This window comes from Aethalodelphis obliquidens, unplaced genomic scaffold (genome assembly GCF_003676395.1).
Source record: "Aethalodelphis obliquidens isolate GAN/ISIS:26980383/991018 unplaced genomic scaffold, ASM367639v1 scaffold35, whole genome shotgun sequence".
Lineage (NCBI taxonomy): Eukaryota > Metazoa > Chordata > Mammalia > Artiodactyla > Delphinidae > Aethalodelphis > Aethalodelphis obliquidens.
This window is the reverse complement of record NW_020837979.1, coordinates 8,281,253-8,305,412: the sequence shown is the minus strand read 5'-3', so window position 1 is coordinate 8,305,412 and position 24,160 is coordinate 8,281,253. Positions and strand designations below refer to the sequence as shown.

Here is a 24,160-nt window from a genome sequence, read left to right as displayed (position 1 = left end):
ATGGCCACGATGCTGCAGGAAGAAGCTTTACAAAGACAATATGGAAGATAAAACTCTTCTTCCTCAAGCTTTATACACATATAAGTAGAATAACAGTACACTGAAATAAAAATGTGCTCCTTCCACCCTGTAAGTTCACCGATTGTGTGCTTTTTTCAGCAAACAGGCTCTTTTACAATTCAAGTGTCCCACAGGCTACCTGGCAACCAGTGTTTCTCCTCCCTATGAATTTGTTCTTAATGTTTTTCCTCCATTGACCTCAGTGCAATCAATCTCAGTTTAGATAAAGAAGACAGGGTATAACACAGACAAGTACTCTGGGGGATCCTTGAAGAAGACAGGACTGAAGACGGCCTGCTACAGGAGAGGGCTCTGGGGTAAGGAAACAAGCCTGGAGGTTCTAGGAGCCTGGAAGCAGGGGTGGATCAGAAAGCTTGGTTTGCAATGCCAGTGAGGCTGGCCCTACCCTTTCTTTTAGGGATCAAAGAGGAAAGGCCCTAAGCCACACCCTCCGGAAATGAACCCTTGGAGAAGGGTCATCTACTTACGTTGCCCAGAGAAGTCTGGAGTAACAAGAACTGAGGGAAGGCGTCAGCAGGCTATTCCAGCCACTCATGCACACACAGAGCAGGCTTCCTGCAGTTCCAGGTGGTCCAGACCATGGAAGCAGAGGGAGGTCTCCTTGGATGGACCAACTTACAGACCTCATACAAACAGCTTCCCCTGCCTCTCCCTCTCCTCAGTTCCCTTGACAAAGTGGAAGACTGAGGAGAGAAGTCACACTGAACCATGGAAAACTATGCTCAAGTACTAATACAAATTTACTTGTGAATAAATAAGCAGTGCATCAGTTTTCTATGCTGCCTAACAAAGTACCACAAACCGAGAGGGTTAAAGCAATGCCCATTTATCATCTCTCAGTTCTGTACGGTAGGAGTCCAGGCACAGCATGACTGGTGTAGCTGCTCAGGGTCTCACACATCACGGCTCAAAGTCCCCTTCTAAGCTCATGCAGGTTGCTGGCAACGTTTAGGTTGCTCTCAGCCTCTTGCCATATGGCCCCTGCCCTTTCCAAAACCAACACAAAGAAACTCCCTTGCATCAAATACCTCTCATGCTTCAAATCTCCGACATTTCTGTCTCTGACTGCCACAGCCAGATGTAGAGGGCTCATGTGTGGTTAGGTCAGGTGCCCAGATTACCTCCCTATCTTAAAGGTCAACTGATTTGGGACCTTAATTACATTTTCAAAATTCTTTGAAAATTCTACAGCAACATCTAGATGAGTGTTTGATTGAATACAATTGGGAGAAGGTGAATGAGCACCTTAGGGGCCAGGAATCGGGGACATCTTAGAATCCTGCCTGTCATAAGCATCATGTGTGACTGCTTGGCTAGACAGGTAAGATTTAAAAATAAGACAAAGATTTTCAAATGCCTGCTAGTGTGCTGGTCCAGTTTGTTTCCATTATCAGCTGCTCCAAAGACAGGAGGAGGGCCAAGGGGGTTAGTGTGAATTATTTATAGATAAACCAAGCTGAGATATACAGCGGTTCTCTCAAGAGCAGAGCTTCTGACTAACTGTCCATATTTTACAAGAGTCTGAGGCTCAAAAGAATTAGGAAGAAGCACTCGTGAATTAGAGACTAGCTTGGAAAGTAAGCTGCAATTTTGTGGTCAATGGCAATTTTTCTAGCCACAGAAAGATGACAATGCAGTGCCACGAAACAGCCGAAGAAATGGCTGAGTAGCTGCCCTCAGGCAAACTTTGTGAATGACAGTGACACAGCAGTCTATTAAACACAACTTTTGGCAGGAATTTGGGCCAAATCAATATGCACTACTTTGACCACTCGATTACCACAAAATCCGACCATCGTCTCAAACACATTTTAGACTGAGGGCTGAGCTGGAGTGTTGGTTGAACAGTTATAAACTGGAAAGCTAAAAAGCACCAAACATCCCTTTAGAAAAGAGGGCCTACTTGATTTTCTCGGAATACCAAAAAGTGATTAGGGAGAAATGCCTCTCATCAACTGAACTCGACAATAAACACCTCCATTTTTAGCAAGTTTATTCAATTTCCACCCTTTTAAAAGCCATTAAGTCTCTGTTTTAAACTTTTAGATTTGAAATCAAGATTTTCTTCACTTAATAATTATATAAACCAAAGAACTCAGTAAAACAAGATCCCACCCAAAGAATCTTTTAAATCTGCAATAAATGTTTGAAAAAAGGAGTTGTTATGGAAACAGAAAAATATTTAACAGCACTGGCATAAATAACTGCGGGGGGGGGGGGGAGGAAAGCAGGGGGGGGGGGGGAGGTGGTGGGCAGGCCCAAGATTGCTCCAGGCTGACTGCTAGAGGGAGAGGGGGGGAGGGGGGAAAGAAGAGAAGGGCAGAGGGAGAGGGAGGGAGAGGGAAGGGGCAAAAAAGTAGAATCAAAGAATAAATTTAAACAAAATGGATGTAAACAAAGAAAGCCTATTTTTCAAGAAAGTTAATTTGATCAAACGTCAAAGACATTCTAGAGGGCGGTAGGGACGGCCAGGGTAGTGAGAGGAGTGAGGCCATGGTGGTTTAGAAAGCAGCCACGGAACTAGAGCTGCATCCTTGCTAAAGGACAGGAAACTGTCTTGGAGACCCTGGTTGGCAACTGAAGGCAACCTGGAGTGATAAATTTCATCCAACTCAAAAGTTCTTCCAGTTACTGCAAAGGGTGTTTTAAAATTAAGAATGGCTTCTGGTTTAGCAAAAATGACCACAAGCAGTAGAAGTAGTTCACAGAAAACATAAGGCAAAACTTCAGTGCATAAGTCAAGGTACAGTGAACAATGATTTCTGATCACTTACAATTTCTGGAAGAGAATATTATGAAGTGTTCTGCTAAGGCTACTTCTCAAGTCCTAAAATTACTGCTAGACATATGAAGCTAATGAAACATTTACAGCATGGGCATTAATTAAATCAGTATGTTGCTGGATCAAGAAGAAAAGGTATAGCAAATGTTTAATGAAGTGCTGCAAAAACACTTGAAAATGCAAAACGAATTTTACTGTAGCAGAAGAAATCAGCAGGTAATCTTGCTGGACTTAAAGACAATGTACGGCATGTGTTAAGTGTGAAGTACGTGCCAGATATGTAAAGATAAATAGTGCGTATTTATCTTGATAGTCGGGTCTAGTAGGGAAGCAGACGTCAAAAGAAACAATTAGAGCAATAACCAGCACTGACAGAAGTTAGCAGAGGATGTCAGGTGTGATGAAGAACCCAATTCCAGTTTTGATGTCTCGTTGCTGACAGTTTTCAAGCCCCACAATGTCCCTTCACCTTATGCCCCACATCTGGGCAAGCCCACAGGGAAGCCTGCACACTCTCTCTCCGATCTACTAAGAAGTTCAGACCATGCAAGCCTGCCTAGCCTCACCCCCTAAGCGTAAGAGCCAAGCCAGTTTCCTTTCTCTGCTCTCTCAAGCCATTTTTCAGACCTTGGGAGCCCTCTCTGCTCTCCCCAGAAAGCTTCATTATGTGAGGATAATAAATCTTTTCACCCTTCTTGGTGTGTGAACCAGTCTTGACACCTAAAGCAAATTCTGGGTGTGGATCCATCCCAGCTCTGCGGAGTGAACGCCACACCATGCAAGCAGGGGGAAGGCAGTTTCTACCTCTGCTAGGCAGGCTGGGGAAGGCGTGTTTTACAGAGGACTGAAGGTCACTGGAGGTTCAATGGGCCAGGGAGGTTGTAACGGGCTTCAACTGGAGTTCCTGCCCACTGCACGACTTTTCTTTCTCTGGGTGAAACCCTGATAATTACAGAGACACCCCCTGGAAAACACGTCCACTACCAAACACCGTCCTTATCTGAGTGATGAGGTAGCCACCTCACCTAAGCCAGGGTGATGACTGTACTACTCTGAGATTTTTCCAGCTAAAGTAAAAGAAGCTATTATTCCCCGAGGAAGGGAGGCTAGAGAATGCGGGTCTCAAGAACAGTCAGTAGATTTGCTCTCATCATTGTAGGGAAAAGATATGGGCAGTGGGAGAGAAGAAGCCAACAGCAAGTGGGGCAGAGATAAGAGATGGGGGCGGGCAGAAGAAAAGCTTAGTGGTGCTGGATAACGTCGTTCCCAGGTCCCACTGCAACTCTGAACTTTCTGCAAATATATTACAGTCCTTGGAATTCCTTCTAGTATATCCTTATTTTTGCTCAACTCCTTTCAGTTAGATTTCTATCACTTAGAACCAAACAACAGCAGCACTGACCAAAACAGACGGATTATGGCACTCTGTAATTACTGTTAATTTTCTTACAATACCAATGATGGTACTGTACTTATGCAGAATGTAGGCATGAAATGTCATTATGTCTGCTACAAATGATTAAAAAAATGAACAAAAATATGAATATGGCAAAATTTTTAATTATTGAATTTAGTTTAAGAATATATTCACTATCTGTTCTATTTTTCTGTATGACTGCATGAAACCTTCTATGAAAAATTCTTTTTGGAGAGGAGCCTCTTAAAGTATGTATAACATGCCTGGAGCTTTCAAAGAGAGTTCGGCCGTCATCTGAGCTAAGAGACTCCCAACAACAGCTGGATGTGAGACTGGCCTGCTTCCTTGGGACCCTCCCCAAGTGCCGGTCCGTGGACATCAATATTCAGGTCCTGCCCTTGAGGCTCCAGCCTGCTCGCAATTTTCCCTTCCTGAGTGCCTGCCCCTGTACACTTAGGGCTTGCTTAACCAGCTCCCACAATTAGATAAGCCAATTCCTTATAAAAACTCTACACATAAACATATACGGACAAACACACACACACACACACACACAACACTGGATCTGACTGGATCTGTTCCTCTGATTGAACCCTAATACATGTATTCACATCTGCTCCCAACTCCTACTTCTATAGATCCACTTCTACCTTTATGAGATAAAAACAAACTCTGTTCAGTGCTCTCAGGCTGGACACAGAAAAGTTTAAATTAAGGGTAAATTTTTTTTCCTTTTGTTTCTGCTCTTTTGCAGCAGCATATAAATTTGCTGCTTTGGGGAACAGTCCAGTCTAACCTGTAACCAAGAGCTCACAGTCTGCTTCAAACAATTTTCTTCATCGTATAACCCAACCCTCGTCTGTAGTGGAGTGCATCTGTCTGTTCGCACATGTTCAGCACATCGTCCTCTCCAGTCGTAGATTAATTCATTGATTCCTATCGGTGCTCCTTGTATATGACACCTAATTACTCTCTAGCCTAAATATTAACTAAAAATGTTTTACATTCTGCATATCCTTTCACCTCCTAATTCCATTTTTTTGGACTCTCCTGAGGAACTAGTAATGGTTGTGCTTAAAGCATTAGTTTCAGCACTGATTATAAGACCAAAGAGTTTAAAACAATAAATGAATTTAAAAAATATACCCATACAATTTGCTGTTCTTTGATACCACAAAATAATGTAACAGAAAATTCTATGGAATAAAAAAATGCACAGTATATATGTTTAGAAAGCAGGTTAGGGACTTCCCTGGTGGTACGTGGTTAAGAATCTACCTGCCAGGAATAAAGACGCAAATGTAGAGAATGGACTTGAGGACACAGGGAGGGGGAAGGGTAAGCTGGGACGAAGTGAGAGAGTGGCATGGACATATATGGACATATATACACTGCCAAATGTAAAACAGATAGCTAGTGGGAAGCAGCCGCATAGCACAGGGAGATCAGCTCCGTGCTTTGTGACCACCTAGAGGGAAGGGATGGGGAGGGTGGGAGGGAGATGCAAGAGGGAGGAGATATGGGAACATAGGTACATGTATAACTGATTCACTTTGTTATACAGCAGAAACTAACACAACATTGTAAAGCAATTATACTCCAATAAAGATGTTAAAAAAAAAAAGACTCTACCGGCCAATGCAGGGGACATGGGTTCAATCCCTGGTCCGGGAAGATCCCACATGTCTCGGAGCAACTAAGCCCATGCGCCACAACTACTTAGCCTGTTCTCTAGAGCCCGTGAGCCACAACTACTGAGCCCACATGTCACAACTACTGAAGCCTGTGTGCCTAGAGCCTGTGCTCCGCAACAAGAGAGGCCACCGCAATGAGAAGCCCATGCACCACAACGAAGAGTAGACCCCGCTCACCACAACTAGAGAAAGCCCATGGGCAGCAATGAAGACCCAATGCAGCCAATAATAAATAAATAAATAAATTTATTAAAAAAAAAAAAAAGAAAGCAGGTTATAAAATAGTTTATGGTCAGAAAATACTGTTATATTTTTGTAACTCAATAAATAAATACAGATACACAGAAAAAGGACTTGAAGGATAGAAGTTCAATGTTTATATTTCTGGGTGGTTGGATTACTGGTAAATTTTTGCTTCTTTCTCTTGATAAGCATTTTCTAAGTATACCACAGTGAACATGTACTGCTAGCATACTGGGCAAAACCCCAGTAAATTTTGTAGTGGTGATTTAATAATCTGTGGCCTAGAACAGGAATTCTTTACTAGCGCTTAAGGATCCAGATATGGACTTTGATGGGGATGGCTATAAAACCCTTGAACCTATGTGCAAAATGTTATTTGTATGTGCAACTGTGTGTGTGTGCATTTGGGGAAAGGAAGGAAGAGGTTCTGATAGCTTTCATCTGTTCTTAAAGAAAACCATGATCCAAAAAAGGTTAAAACTACCAGTCCAGAATTTCGCTTGCCCTTATCTCAATTTCTCCTATTTAGGGGTGGGGCATTCATTATGTAAAGCGTTGAGGGACAGATAATTTGGAACAGGAATTATCAATTTCGATTCAGATATTTTGCACACCTGAAAATTTCTTTATCTCAGGGGATGCATGAAATTTTCAAAACTCCCTTAAAAAAAAAATGAAGTGAAAAACGTTGGATATAACTTTTTTTTTTTTTTTTTTGCGGTACGCGGGCCTCTCACTGTTGTGGCCTCTCCCGTTGTGGAGCATAGCCTCCGAACGCACAGGCTCAGCGGCCATGGCTCATGGGCCCAGCCGCTCCGCGGCATGTGAGATCTTCCCAGACCGGGACACGAACCCGTGTCCCCTGCATCAGCAGGTGGACTCTCAACCACTGCGCCACCAGGGAAGCCCAGATATAACTTTTGAAACAATCTCTCTAAAATGGTTACTGCTAAGCTTTTCAAAGTAAGAATACTCACTATGTTAGACTTAAAGTTTTGCTGCTGTACCCTGATCTTCTCTGTCCCCAGGCTCATGGTGTCATCATAAACGTGGCCCATGCCACAGTCCTAGATTGGAGTTCATCAGAGAGATAGAACTCATCATTATTTTAAAAATAATGAACCTTCTTGCTAAAGATAAAAATGCATGCCATGTTTCATTAAATATCTTGGCATTTGACAGAAGGAGACTACGGGTGATATATTACTGTGACTGGATTAAGAACTCTATGTTTTTGCCATCTCAACATCGTTTCTAAACCTTTTTATAGGACAGAAACAACAGTGATGTATTTCCTATCTGAACATTATGGTCTTTAAACCTAACACCCACAAGTCAATTTTACTATTTATATAACGACTACTTGCAAATACTGATTCCATCTGTAGATACAAAAGGAAGCACACAAACTTCTCTCTGCAGCCCCACCCCAAAAATCCATGATCTCTGTAAACACCTGAAAAGATGGAGTTGTTATCAGATAGCTCTTCTTATGCTGACTACTCTACCATGGTTTTGTACAAGTATAACTGATATATTTGATTATTCTAGGTTTGAGATTGTAAAGAAATTATTACAGAATTAATTAAAGAATGTTAAAAAATGCAGGGCTGCCTACTGTGGTACACGTAAAAACTAAATGAAAACCTGACTTAACATCTTAGTGTAGAAGAACAGTTTCAGGTACCTGGTTTCAAATCAAAAGATTAATACACTTCCAAATTTAAAAATACCCTGAAATATTTAAACAGAAATTATTTAAATTTAATGTCTTCACTAGTAGAAAACGGTTAACTACAACTTTGACAACATTAAAAAAATTACAGTTTTCATTTATTGAATCAGAATAGACCTGCATACAGCTCCCCCTACCAACTTCCCTTTTAAATTCTTTTCTTCTAATAAATGCTGGAGAGGGTGTGGAGAAAAGGAAATCCTCCTACATTGTTGGTGGGAATGTAAATTGGTACAGCCACTATGGAGGTTCCTTAGAAAACTAAAAATAGAGCTAACATATGATCCAGCAATCCCACTCCTGGGCATATATCCAGAGAAAACCATAATTCGAAAAGATACATGCACCCCAATGTTCACTGCAGCACTATTTACAATAGCCAGGACATGGAAGCAACCTAAATATCCATTGACAGAGATATGGATAAAGAAGATGTGGTGCATATATACGATGGAATATTACTCAGCCATAAAAAAGAATGAAATAATGCCATTTGCAGCAACATGGATGGCTCTAGAGATTGTCATACTGAGTGAAGTCAGACAAAGACAAATATATGATATTGCTTAAAGGTGGGATCTAAAAAAATGGTACAAATGAACTTATTCATAAAACAGAAACAGAGTCACAGATGTAGAAAACAAACTTATGGTCACCGGGTGGGGGGTGGGTAAAGGAGTGGGAGGGATAAATTGGGAGATTGGGATTGACATATACACACTACTATATATAAAATAGATAACTAATAAGGACCTACTGTATAGCACAGGGAACTCTACTCAATATTTTGTAAAGACCTATATGGGAAAAGAGTCTAAAAAAGAGTAGATATATGTATATGCATAACTGATTCACTTTGCTATACACTTGAAACTAACACAACATTGTAAATCAACTTTACTCCAATAAAAATTATTTTAAAAAAAAAGGACAAACAAATTTAAAAAAACTTCCTTTCTTCTGCTAACTTACCAAAGTGGCATTACTCTAGAAGTTATATCATTTAAGATGTTCTCTTTACCTACTTGGAACCAAATACGGGTGAAGACTTGTCTTCCCCTCAGTGTATCTGAGATGTGCAAAACCTGAGACCCAGAGGTAGAAGGTAAGCAGAACTATGGTTTGAGGAAGTACTCTGTGGTTGGACCTTGTCTTCCTGTAGGATCTGCTTTTGTTTGGCCTCCTGGGTTGGTGATAATATTATTTATTTGATGATGTATAAAAGTTTGTACTTTAAAAGCATATACATCAAACAAATTAATATATTCTTCCACATCCACAAGGAAAAATGTTAAATAATAAAACTGGAAATGAAGTGCTAATCAGAAAGGTAACCAAGTTTAATGCTGCTTCTGAAGATAAGATCCTCTGAACCAGAGACTCCAAAATGTGGATATTTTTCAAACTTCAAACTTTAATATTATACATTAGATTCATAACAGATACTTACTTCCCATTTTCAAACTGTATTCAACATTATTTACTTTCCTGATGACTAAAACATGTAACTTTCTCATACAAGATAACACAGGCAAAAGGCAAGACAAATGCATGCATAAAATATATATAATATTGCTATGGCCTGAAAATTTTAAACTTACTGTTCATGGAAATCCAGCATTGGTGGCTCAAATCGTATAGGTCTGCAATTACCCCGGTACAGAGATATACTGTAAGTAAAAAGAAAACAGCCTAAGAAGCAATTCTTCAACATATGTGTTTCCCCAAACCAAAGTCAGACACTTGAGTTTTGTCATGATAAAGTTTCTTTAAGAAAAGTGGAGTCTTATATTAGAAATATGCGTTACTTTTTTATTAGAGGAAATCAATAAACATTTGTTTTAAAAAATGGTGAAAAAAAAGGAGTGTTTTTCCTATTCAAAGGTATGCAAAAACAGAAACTGCTCAAATAGACTGCTGAAATTTATTTGGTTGATATAATTGATAACAATATACCTTAATATGTTCATCTGGATTTTTTTTTTTTTGCCACACCACGCGGCTTAAGGGATCTCATTTCCTCAACCAGGGATTTAACCTGGGGCACCGCAGTGAAAGCACCAAGTCCTAACCACTGGACTGCCACGGAACTGTCTCATTTGGATTTTTAATACATGTACAATGAACAATAAATAATTACTTGTACTTGGAAGGCAATTTATAGAGATAAAAACTCATGATCCCATTGTAACTAGAGTGTCAAAGAACTAAACAAGAGTCAATTTGGGGATAGAAATGTCCAAGAACTGAAATATCTTTTTAATCTGAGAGTTTGGAACATACTGATCTATGATGTCTTGGCCTAAATATTTGAGTATCATTTCTAACTATTCCCCTTGATACTAGAACTTCTCACTAAAACAGATTCCTGAATAAGCAAACCTCCTAGACATCACCACGACCTAACATTGATGCAAAGTATAAATAACCTTGGAGAGGAGGTCCACATACCTGAAGTCATCTGTTTACATACTGAGAGAGGGAGAAAGTCATTCAGACACTAAAGTTTCTAAACAGTAGATTAGCTTTCTGCTGTATTTTAAGAAATGATGTAAGAGCAAAACCCATTCTGTGAGACTACTTTATTTCCATCACCTCTGCAATTCAAAAGAGCACAAGCTTCACAGGATGTAGTAGTTTCATTCAGGAAATACAATAGAAATAGACAAGGACATACAGAAAATGTGGAAGATCTAGATTTAACTCAATTCAATAAAGATTCAATAGTCTGAGCAGTGGAATAATTGAGCTTAAAAAAATAAGGTTTAAAAGTGTTTTTAGCCTTACCAATTAAGACTATTACTCTGTGCTGCTTGACAATCCTTCTACATATGTTGAACATTAAAGATGACAAACACGAGAAGGAAAAGACCAAATGTAAGACTATACTTTACCAAAGCACAAAACTAAAGACACTGGGAAAATGAAGGCACAATTCCTCACAAGGCAGCTGCCACATGTAGCCAGAGGTACAGAATCTACCCCCTCTTGATTTCTGCCCTTCTTAGACATACTGTAACGAGGATACTCTTCAGCTCCTTTAAAACAATAGATACTGATGAGTTCATCAGTTTTAACAGTGTGAAACTCAAACTTACATAAAATCTCCATCCAATCAAGAAAAAAAATTGTAATGCATGAAGTAAATGTGTCTAAGTCAGTAATTCACACATATATAAACAATGACTGTGTTAGATGCTAGAGATACAAAGGAGATTAAGATACAGTTTTTTTTTCTCTCACAGAACTGAGAGCCTAATCCCCAAACTTCAAGTGGAAATGTTTAAAGTGGCCAGGCAAGGGAAAAAGGTGCGGTGCACACCCCATTCACTCAACACAAATGTACTGAATGGCAGGGGCTGTCTAGTGGCTGGGGCATGAGAACAAAGAGCCTGTTCTCATGGCACTAACATGCCAATGGGGAAAACAAAAGTAGAACACATCACGTGATGACGTCCAACATATAAAGACAAATCAAACACAGCAGGAACATAGACGGTCTCTCTGAGGAGGGACACTGGGGCTGAGACCTGACTGGTGGCGATCTGGAGGAAGAAAGCAGGAATGTCCTTGGCATGATGAGGAACCAGGAGGCTGAAGTGGCCAGAGTACAGGAAGGAGGGGGAGGAGACCGGAGCTGAGATCAGAGCGGTACAGAGGCCAGGTCTCCTTGCAGAAGTCTGGATTTTATCCTCAGTGTAACAATAAGCGTCTACAGTGTTTTGAGCAAGGAAGTAACATGATCTAACACATTTAAAAGGTCAAATCTGGCTGCTGTATGAAGAAGAGACTGCATGAGCCCAAGAGTGAAGCATGAAGGCCCTGCAGTTGTCCAGAGAGGAGGGGACAGCCACTGTGGTCCAGGATGACTGCAAGGGAGGGTGGTGAGAAGTGGCTCTTTTCTGAATACTTTTGGAAGCTAGAGACATCATGCTGATGGATTGATTTTGGAGTGTAAGAGAAAGAAGAGAGGCATCAAGATGACTTAACTCTAAGATTTTGGCCCGAGAAACTGGATACGTAGTCATGACATGCAAGAGTAGGTTGGAAGTGGGGAAGGGTAGTTGGGTAGGGATTCAAGAGTATTGTTTTAGACATTTAAACTTGAGATGTCTTATCTAGATGGAGATGTCAAGTAGGCAGATAGATATACATGGTTATTGCTTTATATTAAAAAGTTACTGATTTGCGGGTACTGATCTTAAACCCAGGCATTTTGGTGAGTTAATTCTAACAGTCTATAGATTCTCTTAGATTTTCCCCTGCCATTATATGTGTTGCTAAAATGATCACTATCTTGAATTGTCTCTGTAGACAGATCACCTGCAAGTAACAACAATTCTGTTTCTTCCTTTTAAATCCTTAGACCTTGTTTTCCTTTTTCATGCCTTATGTGGGCTAAGACCTCCCATAAAATGTTCCAAAGAAGTGGTGTCCAGCCAATTGTTATTGTGACACTTACAGGATGCTCACAGAATATGAGATAGAGGGGACAATACATAACAGATAATTCTCTCATAAATAAATGCATATTTTCAAAACAACGGCAGATCTATATCTAAGGACCAATTTAATATTTGAGTGGGTACAACACAAATTGTCATAGGGATAATCTTATCTTAACAAAACCCAAAATTCAATAACATAGCTATCACATACCTACAGCTGATTGAAATGGCTGCTACTGTTTATTTAGAAAGGCCATGACACTCCTTAGTGCTTTATTAACAGAAAGCAAATGTCTACAAAGCCATAATGTTGAAAAATAAACTGGGGAAGAAGCAATATGAAAAACGGTGCCCTTTGTCAATTTCAAAGAAACAGAATCTTAGACATTATAAAAGTAATAACATGATTTTATGCTTTCGGCAGTGATTGTATTTTTTCTGAAACTCAATACAATATTTTATTTTCACTAAAACATTAACTGTTTATTTGGGGAGAAGGAGATGAATAAGGGCTATTCTGACTTCAAGCGAGGGAACTGCTGGAGAGATACATGAAATCTGTGTTGCCTGGTGAACTGTTAGGTCGAAATTAAGCACACAAGACCTTCCCAAATGAAGCACACAAAACATTCTTGGAGCTCTGGGAATTTGTTTAAACTGTGAAATTTAAAATATTTTCCTAGGGGCAATTACTACCTAAACAAAAGGTTCTCTTCGGCCCAGTATTTCATAACGAATGATTTGTGGTCTACCTACATCTTAATCATCTAGGATGCTTGTAGAAATGCAGATTCCAGGGCCCCGCGCCTCTCGATTCTGATTCCTTACATCTAGTATGGAGCCCAGAAACAGGCACTTTTATGTCCACTCTCACACTTGGGAACTACTCTTTTGTAGCTTGATCCACAGTAAGCGTTGCAAGCAGAAATAAGAGGGGAATAAAACCACTTTAACAAGTAAAGCCTTTTAAAAAGTCACCAACAGTTTAAAATGGTCCCCAGTATGACTTTTATTAGAGACAGCTATATAGTGACTTAAGAGAAAAGATACAGATTACTCCTATATCAATATTTTCCAATAAATCCATTTTAGCTTAAATTTTCATTTCCCTAAGGACTAATGATGTTGAACATCTTTTCATTTGTTTACTGCCCAATCAGATATCTTCTTTTGCAAAGTGTCTGTTCAAAGTATTTTAACTGGGATGTCTTAATTTTGAGTTTAAGAGTTCTTTATATATTCTAGATACATGTCCTTTGTCAAATGTATGTACTGTATTTTCTCCCTGTCCCTCCTTTTCCTATTATCAATGATGTCTTTTGGGGAGTGACATCATCAAGATGGTGACGTAGGTCATTCTTGACTTCAGTCCCCCTCACAAGAAGACCACCCAACAACGACCCATAGATGAGATACCATTGTGAAAATCCCAAAATACAGGGGTGAGGCTCAAGAACATCCTTGGACCACAGAGAGCAGGAAAGAAGAAGAAGAAGAAAAAAACTGTATTAGAAAGGTAAGAGAAATGGCTATACTCTGGTCATATCACCTCTCTACCAGGCTGGTACAGCGCTGCACTGAGAGGGCCCCCTAACGCCTACAGTTTCTCAGATGGGAAAGAGAGAGCCCACGGTGGACATCTAGCTCCCGCAGTGTTGTGGGGAGATAAGTGGACATCTAGAGTTATGAGGCCCAAAGAACCCCACACAGGTTGAACTTGAAAAGGCCTACAATGAGACACATTATGATTAAACTGTCAAAAGTCACAGGCAAAGAGAGAATTCTGGAAGTAGCAAAAGTGACACATCACATACAAGGAACACCCCACTCCCCACCCCATAAGACTACATTAGTCCCCCCTCAACTGTGGTTTCACTTTCTGTAGTTTCAGTTACATGCGGTCAACCATGGTCTGAAAATATTAAATGAAAAATTCCTGAAATAAAAAATACATGTTTTAAACTGCACACCCTTCTGAGCAACATGATGAAACTTCCTGCTCTGCCCTGCCCGAGACATGAATCATCCCTTTGTCTACTGTACCCTTGCTGTATATGTGATCCACTGTCAGTACAGGAAAAAAACAGAGTATATATAGTGTTTGGTACTATCAGTAATAGTGTAGTGTTTGGAATGTATGCCCCGCAGATAAGAAGGAGGTACCGTACAGGTGGATTGCTCAACAGAAATTTTGTAGGCAAAGAGAGAGTGGGATGACATTCAAACTACTGAAAGAAAATAACTGTCAAACAACAATACTATACCCAGCAACGCTGTCATTCAGAAATCAAGGAGAGAGAAAGACTTCACTGAACAATCAAAAGTTGAGGGGGTTCATCATAGCCACTTCCGACGGCTGACGGGTTTAGTCTGACAACTGGTGTTGAAACCATTCACAGTTATTATAATATTTGATATGGCTGGGTTTAAGTCTACCATCAAAATTACTACAGGCTTCAAGATCTATGCAAAGTAGTACTGTTTTTTGCATATATGTCACTTCATGTATGGCTAAAAGCTCCAGAGCTAGAAAATTAATCTAAGTATAAACCCAAATGGAATCTTAAAAAACAACTTAAGAACATTCCTTTTAACTTTTTCACAAAATTTATAACAGATATTAGACAAACTGCAATTGTGAGCAGACTTTATCTGCCATTAAGGTATTAGCAAGTTCTGGCTCTAACTATAATCTTCTAGATGCTTATGGTTAACTGTAGGCAACCAAAATGGTTGTACTTAATAAAAAGCAAACTATACAGTCAATTAAAGAACCTCAACCACCTTAATTTGAAAAGTACTCCGTAGCCCAGTATTTTTGGCTTATATCCTAGAGATACCAGGAAACTTAAAGATCAGAAGACTCTGGTTCTTCTTGTGGACACTGTGTATACACATACACACACAGATATACACATGTATCCTTCTTACCTAACTGTATACACCAACATTTCCAGCTCTTATAACAACATAATATAATAACAACACTGCTCCCAATATCAAACCTTTGCACTAGCTGTTCCTCTGTCTGAAATGCTCTGCCCTAAGATTTTCACCAGGTAAGCCGAAACATCATTTCAGAGAGGCCTTCGTTATGGTCAAATCTAAAGAAGCAATGGAGTCTTGTCTATCCCAGACCTTTCTCTAACTGATACTTTGTTCATTTATTTGGTGGCTTATTGTCTATTTTCCCCATTAGCACACAGGTTTTACCAGGGCAGGAGTCTTGACTATCTGGCCCAGCCAGCACTGTGGTAGTTTTAAAACGTGTTCACAAATTCTCTGATCTGCCTCTCTTCAAGAGGTGGGGGCTTAATTCTGCTCTCCTTGGGGGTAACTTCCTATGAATAATATATGGTAGAAGTGACTGTGTGACCCAATTACAAAAGACACTGTGGCTTCCTCCTTGTGCTCTCTCTTGGATCTCCTGCTCTAGGGTCTCCAGCTGCTGTGACACAGGAACATTCAAGCAGTCCTACGGAGAGTTCCACACGGCAAAGAACTAAGGTCTCCTGCCAACAGCCAGTAAGGAACTGAGGCCTTCTGCTAATAGTATGTGAGTGAGCCATCTTGGAGAGGACCCACCGGGACCAGGCCTTCAGATGACTGCAGCTTCGGTTGATGTCTTGGCTGAAATCTCACGAGAGACCCTGAGCCACAACTACTTAGCAGAGCTGTCCCTAAATTTCTCACTCACAGAAGCAGAAAAATAATAAATGTCTGCTGTTTTAAGCTTCTAGGTTTGGAAGTAATTTATTACATAGCAATAGATAACAAACACAATGACTGAATCACTAATTCTTAGAACAATGCCTGGTGTATGTAAAGATTCCAGTAAATATTTGCTGAATGACTGAACAAATAAATTAACCAACACCCACAACTTATGTAACATTTTAATGTTTGCAAACTACTGTTACCCAGATAAGTCTCTCATTTGGTCCTTACAGCAACCTTATATAATGCATAGCCTTATATCACCTATAAGATACATCAGGCCGAGAAATGATCTTCCCCAGTCTGCAAATGAAAGTCATGCTCAGAGCAGTTAAATAGTTTTTCTCCAGGCTACACATCTGGTGAACACAGAACTCAGGTCTCTTTAATTCCTAATCTCCCACCATAGGGCTCCACAACCCTAGGAAAAGACATTCATAAAAGGTGGCCTCACGTCCCAAAATATTAAATCATTACTGGTACTCATTATAACATTTTGGTGTTCACTAAAATAAACACTGATGGAACACTATGTGCACATTATCCACCATTATATTATGTAGCTGGCATCTTTTTAAACAAAATATTATCATGTAATTGATAACTGTATTAACACAAATTAGAAAGGGTGAACCAGAAGGTAGGAGAGAAACATAAAAAAGAGTATCTTGGAAAATTCTTTCATAGTTTTACTTCCCATGATCCTGAGGTCGTGAAAGCAGCAGCTCTTCTCTTTGCGGAATGTGCTGGAAGCCCTTGGGGCTGAAGCAGATAGTAACCTTTGTGGTGGAGACGGAGCAAATGGTAGCCAGAGACTAGCTTCACCACCACTAGCTACAGAATCATTTTGTAACTAAGCTTTTCATGATATAAATTTCCCTGGAGCAGGTTAAGCTTCACTTACAGAATGAGAGTTTTCACTCAGGAGATCACGTGTAGGCAATACAAGAAAGGATGGGGCTGAATCTCTTGGCTTACTAGAAGAGTCACAGGGCAGCAAATGGACTATACAACTGGGGAGTACAAGAAGTCAGAAATTGGCGCAGAAATGACTACAGGAGTTCAAAACCACAAAGCGTCCATCTCAGCAATCTCTAATGCTCAGCAGAAACGGGGGTACCCCCAAGGAGAAGCTGGTAGAGGCAGCCAGTAGTGGAGACCAGGAGCCGCAGTCAGAGGCTAACTTCACCTCAGCTGTGCCTTAGGCCTTGTGGACTGTTTTGATGATGAAAGTGAGACACCATGTGAGGCACACCCATGTGTCTCAGGTACCTGATCCCCTACAACTAAGCCCTGAGGCTTCTATCATTGGATTATAATATACTCTTCAAGTGAGCCACCTTCTTTCAGAAAGCAGATTGCCTTTGTCATTTCATCAACACATATGCTTTATAACCTCATCAGAAGCTGTGTCTCTACTGTCCTTCAAGACGTCTCAAGGCAGGGAGTGTACCCACAGCCCCAGCACAGAGCAGACTGTGCAGACTCTCACCTCTCTTCCCTACCATGTAAGCTCCATCACGACTACTTTCCTTCATGTGCCTCCACTGGCTCCCCTATGCCTCTTTCAAAGCATTTCCCCTCTAATTCTTAACTAACTCTATATCGCTCTTCTGGCTAAAGAGAGAAAACACAGCGAACACTGAAGGATTCCATACTTGATATAAGAATATCAAAGGGAATGCAACACGGGGCTGGTGATCAGAAGATAATGAATTCTACCTGAAACCCTGCCAGTCTAACCTTGTTAGCACATCCCTTGGTTCTAAGAATCTCAGAGTCCTCATGTGTCAAACAAGGGGGGGTCAACAAGACAACCAGTTAGGGTCTCCTGTAATTAGAATCATCTCTCCTTATACGGTAACTTCCTCTGCCAGGGGCCTGCAGGTAGACCCTTGATGACAACTGAGGGCAGCACTGCTCAGCCCATAAAAAGCGGGGAGGACCACGGGAGAGGTCACTGGGAGCTATAAAGCCGAAACTCTTCCAAAGCAAGGGGAGTTTCAGCTACAAGTAAATCCCTTTGCATGTGATGCGGAAGGAATGCTACACAATGCACGACATGCAAATTCAGATTTAAACTTGGTCTTCCATACACAATATTTGAAATACATGATATAATGTGATTTACTATTTGTTTTCCCTCCTCACCAAAAAAAGTATGGGGAAAACGGAGAGCGGGAATCCCCCAGAAAGACCTAAAAGTATGTCAGTATCTTACTAAATACATAAAATTTTATATATTAAAAAAAATATATATATACCTATTACTGCCTTACCTTTTCTGTTGGTATGAACTGAGTCCAAGTGTTGTCTCAGTCTGTGAAGGAAGAAAACAATGGTGAAAACACGGAAACCAAATCTTTATACTACAGACATACAGAATATCCAACATATTTTATTACAGTTTCAACTTTGACCTTATACTTACTTTCAGGTTAAACCTGATCCCTAAATCATATGAAATGATTTGTCACACCATATAATTCAAATGAGAGAATAATTTGGATTAAATTTTAAACACACATGGAAGTAATGCAAAGTAATAGGACTGATTTTTAGAAGCTTGTCAAACCAATACATCCTATGAGAAGAGTCCTCTTTCCAATTACTGTGTGAGGCTACCCGTGTCTCTACTGTTCACTCCTTCCCAACTGTGTGCAGGTGCTGGTCTATTATGGTTCCTGCCACCATGGAGTTTGAGGTATGGGGCGGGGTAGGGGTAGGCGGAGTCAGTTATTTTAAAACCAAATAAATATGTGTTTATACATTGAATAAAAGGACTTTGGAAAAATTGGAAAGATGTTATGAAAGAGAATAAATAGGTGACATGCTTAAATATGTCATGAGGGAAGCCCTGTCTGAAGAGATAACATTTATACTGAAACCTAAAGGATAAAGAAGAGCTGTGTTTGGAGGTGGGATTTTGTGGTGGTGGAGAAAACAGCACGTGCAAAGGTCCTAGTACAGGAAAGAGCCTGGATGCTCAAGAAACAGATGGCAGGTCTATGTGGCTGGAGTTTAGAGAGAAGAGGGAGAGAAGCAGAAATGAGGTTGGAGGTGTGGCAGTGCCCTATTGTGTCGTGCCCTGGTAAGAAGCCATGCTAAGAAGTCTGGATTGTGTTGTACTCTAAATGTAGTACAAGGGGACTGAAGTTGTCGGGGAGAAACAGAGACACAGACGTGGTCTAGACGATTTAAGTGTTAAAGACATTATTTGGCTGTAGTGTAGGATATGGATTAGAAGATCAGCAATCACACTTCTAGGTTAATACCCCAAAGAACTGAATGCAGAGAGTAGGGACTCAACAGTTATTTAGATATCCATGTTCATAGCAGCATTATTCACAATTGCAAAGCCTGGAAGCTACGCAAGCACCTACTGATGAATAAATGAAGAAACAAAATGTGGTGTATACATACAAAAAAATATTATTCAGCCTTGAAAAGGAAGGAAATTCTGACATATGCTACAACATGGATGAACCTTGAAAACTAAGTCTACACTTAGACTAAATGAAACAAGCCAGTCACAAAAGGACAAAAACTATATGATTCCATTTACATGAGGTACTTAGAGTCGACAAATTCACAGAGACAGAGAGTAGAATGCTGGTTGCCAGGGGCTGCAGTAGGGGGAATGGGGAATTGTTGTTTAATGGGCACACAGTTTCGGTTTGGGATGAAAATAAAAGGTCTGGAGCTAGATGGTGGTGATGCAGAAACAAAGGCGAATGTACTTAATGCCACTGAAATGTACACTTAAAAATGGTTAAAATTGTAATTTTATGTTATGCGTATTTTACTACAATAGAAAAAAAAGCTACAGCAATCAAGACACTGTGGCACCAGTATAAAGACAGACAACACAGATCAACAGAACTGGAGAAAACTCAGAAATGAACTCACGTTTATAGTCAACTTGATTTTCAACAAAGGCATCAATGTAATTCAGTAGAGAAACATGTATCTTTTCAACAGATGGTGCTGGAACAACTGAACAAAGCTTGGGGGAAAATGAACCCTTACCCTTGTATCACACCAGGCACTCAAATTAATTTTAGATAAATCATAGTTCTAAGCATAAAAACTAAAATTACAAAGTTTCAACAAAAAAAATAGATATTTGCAACATTCAAACAGACAAAGATTTCATGAACAGGACAAAAAAAACACTAGTCATAAAAGAAGAAACTGATGGATTGGACTTCATCAAACTTTTAAAAATACGCTCACCAAAAGACATTGCTATGAAAATGAAAAGGCAGACCACATACTGAGAGAAAATATTTGCAAATCACCTATTTGATGAAGGACTTGTATCTTGAACATATGAAGAACTTATGAATCTGAATAATAAGAAAACCACCCAATTTTAAAAAATGAGCAATTCTACAAATGTCAGTTAAGAACATGAGAAGATGCTCAGCACCAGTTATCAAGGGAAAGCAAATTTAAACTCCAACAATACACTACAACCTACAATAATGTCCAAAATGGAAAAGACTGACCATACTGAGGGCTGGCAAGGATGTGCAGTAACTGGAACTTTCTTACACTGCTGGTGGGAATGTAAAACAGAATCACCATTTTAGAAGAAGCTTGGCAGTTTCTTACAAGTTAAACTTAAAACACCCACCATATGACCACTCAGATATCTGCCCAACGGAAACAAAAGCATAAGTCCATACAAAGACTTATACATGAATGTTTATGGCAGCTTTATTTGTTACTGGAACCACCGAAATTTCCATCAACAGATGAAGTGACACATGAATTGTGGTACGGGATAGAACAGTAGAATATTACTCAGCAATAAAAAGAGAGTAAACTCAAAGACTAGGAACCTTTCTTTTTCTCTATTAAATATTTCTTTATTATTTTAGAAAAAATATTTTTAAAAGAACAGAAAATAACATTTGAATGGGGAAAAAGAAATAAACTACTGATACATGCAACAACATTGATAACTCTTAAAATAATCACGCTGAGTCAAATTCCCAAAAAGTACGTTCTATACGATTCCATTTATATAAAATGATTTCAAGTGTAAACTGATGGTGTCAGAAAGCAAATCAGTGTTGCCTAGAGATGGAGAGGAGGGTAGAGGGATTACCCAGGGTCACAAGTAAACTTTTGGGGGCCACGGATACATATATCTATTATCTTGATTGCAGTAATACTTTCACAGGTGTATAATATGTCGAACTTTTCAAATCATACACTTTAAACATGCACAGTTTACTGTGTGTCACTTTTACTTCAATAAAAAGTACAACCTAAGAATTCTAGGACATGCCAAACTGTGGTCCCCATCTGGAGCTGACAGAAAGGAGACTCAGGAAGTGTAGCACCCATGTATACTTTCTGGAGGGGAAAAAAATATCTTCATGAAGACAATCTGGGCAAGATGATTACTCATGAAGAATTGCAAATGAGGAAGCTGTCTTGTGAAAGATAAGCAGATACAGTAAAGGAACTGTGGAAATAAGGTTAGAAAAGCAGAAAGTAAATGTTGTTTTTGAAGTATAAGCCACAAAATAGAAAAGTCATTTAACTATAATAAGAATAAAAATCTCAGCACAACCCTAAATATTGAGAGAAAAGGAAAGATCACAAAAGACACTACTTTGTTTCTGAAGTAATTTGAGAAATGAAGGTTTAAACATATCTTAAATACGTATCTGAAACTTAAGCCCCGAAACTGAGAGAAAACAAAAAGGAAGGCATAAAAATTAGATGGAATAGATTAAACACATATATAGCATGATTATCTCATTTAGAGATAAACTCGTCTATTAAGAAAGACAAAAGGATCATGTTGAAAAAACAAAGCCCAACTATAGACTGTAAATACCTAACACAAAAGGATTCAAAAATGTTGAAAGCCGAAGAATGAGCAAAAATAAACAAGGTAAACGCCTCCTCCCATCCCATCCCCCAGAAAAGAAGAGAAAAATCAAGCAAAAAAAGGGTTACATTAGTAACAATGAAAAGATCTGCTATTTATGTAAGTATTTTATAACTGAACAGCAAAAAGAAAGAAAAAGAAAGAAACTGGGGAAAAGAATACTGTGATTGAAATATAAGCAAAGAACAGGAGGCAAATCACTTAAAGAAAAATAAATGGCCAGTAATCATATGAAAAAAGATGGTCAGCTCACCAAACTATGAAGTAATCCCTAGAAGAGACTGAGATTTCCTATTTCACCATCTGATTAGTGGAAACCTTTGAACTTTATGCTGAGAGATAAGGGTCTGTCAGGAGTACTCAGGGCCCTAGAAAATGTCTGTGCCATGTATTTCTGTATCTTCTATCAAATATAAGACATACCTACAATATTTCAAAGTAAACTTCACTGAATCGCAGATACTTAAAGTTGGTAACGCTTGACATACTGCAAATGATCTTTTCACTGTGCATCTACAAAGATAAGCACAATTCCCACCCACAATTCAGACTCCATTCTTCTGTTGCATTTAAGGGCTCCAGTCTCAGCCTAGCTCACTGCTAGGCTCCACATTCCAGACCAGTCTGAGCACAGTCTCTCTCAGAGAGCACCCCAAAGGGATATAAAGGAGGAAAATGAACTATTCTTCCACTCAAATGGAAAAGACTCTGCAAAAATAAGTATGTGGTATATTCCCAAACAGTATTAAAGTCTCTTATCATAAAAATAATATATAAGTTTATCCCTATAACCTAGTGGTTCCAATTGGGGGCAATTTTGTCCTCCGGGGCATTTGGCAATGTCTAGAGACATTTTTGATGGTTGCAACTGAAAGGGCTACTGGCATCTAGAGGGTAGAGGCCAGGGATGCTGCTAAACACCGTACAACACTTAAAACAGTCTTCTTTCCTCATCTCCCAGCAAGGAATTACCTGGTCCAAAATATAAATATTGGCAAGACTGAAAACCCTACTGTAACCTGAATTTTATAAAGACATGTCAATAATTTAATTTTCACTTGTAATAACATCTCCTTACATTATAATTCAAAGTGCATTAACGGCCACAACCGTCTCTATCTCTAGTGGTCCTTGCAATTCTCAATACACGGGAGACACTCAAATTATATTTACCAGTCCAGGATCAAACAGTGTATGTCAGAATTCAAATCTTGTGCTCTTATGCGTAATTATTACACACTTATTATGACATATCCTTTTTTCTTTTTTTTTTTTGGCTTTGTGGCTTGCGGGATCTTAGTTCCCCAACCAGGGATTGAACCCATGCCCTCAGGAGTGAAAGTGTGGAGCCCTAACCACTGAACCGCCAGGGAATTCCTGACATACCCTTGATAAGACTGTATATGCCTAAAACTGACTTCTTTTAGCTTACACAAGCTGAAGTTGGCCACTCATTTCCTTTTATGTATATTTTACATTATTTTCTTAGTGGTTACCCTGGAGATTATAATTTATATCTTAAATCTACAACAAACTTGTTTGAATTCCTACCAGCTCAGCTTCAATAGTATACTTAATTCCGTCATTTTGCTATTTGTTTTCTATATGCCTTATACTGTTTTATTCCCTCATTTCCTGTAGTCCTGTCTTTTGGTTTAGTTGATTTTTTGGTAGTGAAATGTTTAAATTCATTTTGTGTATTTCCTATATTATTTTCTTTGTGGTTACCATGGGGATTAATCTAACATCCTAAAGTTATAACACCCTAATTTGAGTTTTTATCAGATTTAACTCAATCACACTCAATGTGTACTTCTTTACAGCTCCATCCCTACTTCTTTTGGTTGTTAATGTCACAGAATTTCTTCTTTTTGTATCCAAAAACAAACTAAGAATTATTTGAAGCACATTAATCTTTAAATTATATAGAAAACAAAATGTGGAGTTACAAACCAAAGTGACAATAATCCTTGCTTTTAGACTATTTTTTTTAAATGTATTAGTCTCAAATCTTGTAGAAAACAAAAAGTGGAGTTTCAAACCATTGTTAAAATAATACCGACTTTTAAACTGCCCATGTATTTACTTTTACTGTGATCTTTATTTCTTCATATGGCTTTACCTTGTTGTCT

At 39.2% G+C, this 24,160-nt stretch overlaps 1 protein-coding gene across 8 annotated transcripts in view; it reads right to left on the bottom strand.

Annotated features, from left to right (window-relative positions):
* TMEM131 (transmembrane protein 131) overlaps positions 1-24,160 on the bottom strand; it is a 192,050-nt gene that overhangs the window by 109,718 nt on the left and 58,172 nt on the right. For all 8 annotated transcript variants that reach the window (XM_027128902.1, XM_027128903.1, XM_027128904.1 and 5 more), the window contains exons 3-4: positions 18,397-18,437; positions 9,554-9,622 (exon numbers count right to left, since the gene is read on the bottom strand). In XM_027128902.1, the coding sequence (XP_026984703.1) occupies positions 9,554-9,622; positions 18,397-18,437 (110 nt within the window). The remainder of the gene's footprint in view (positions 1-9,553; positions 9,623-18,396; positions 18,438-24,160) is intronic.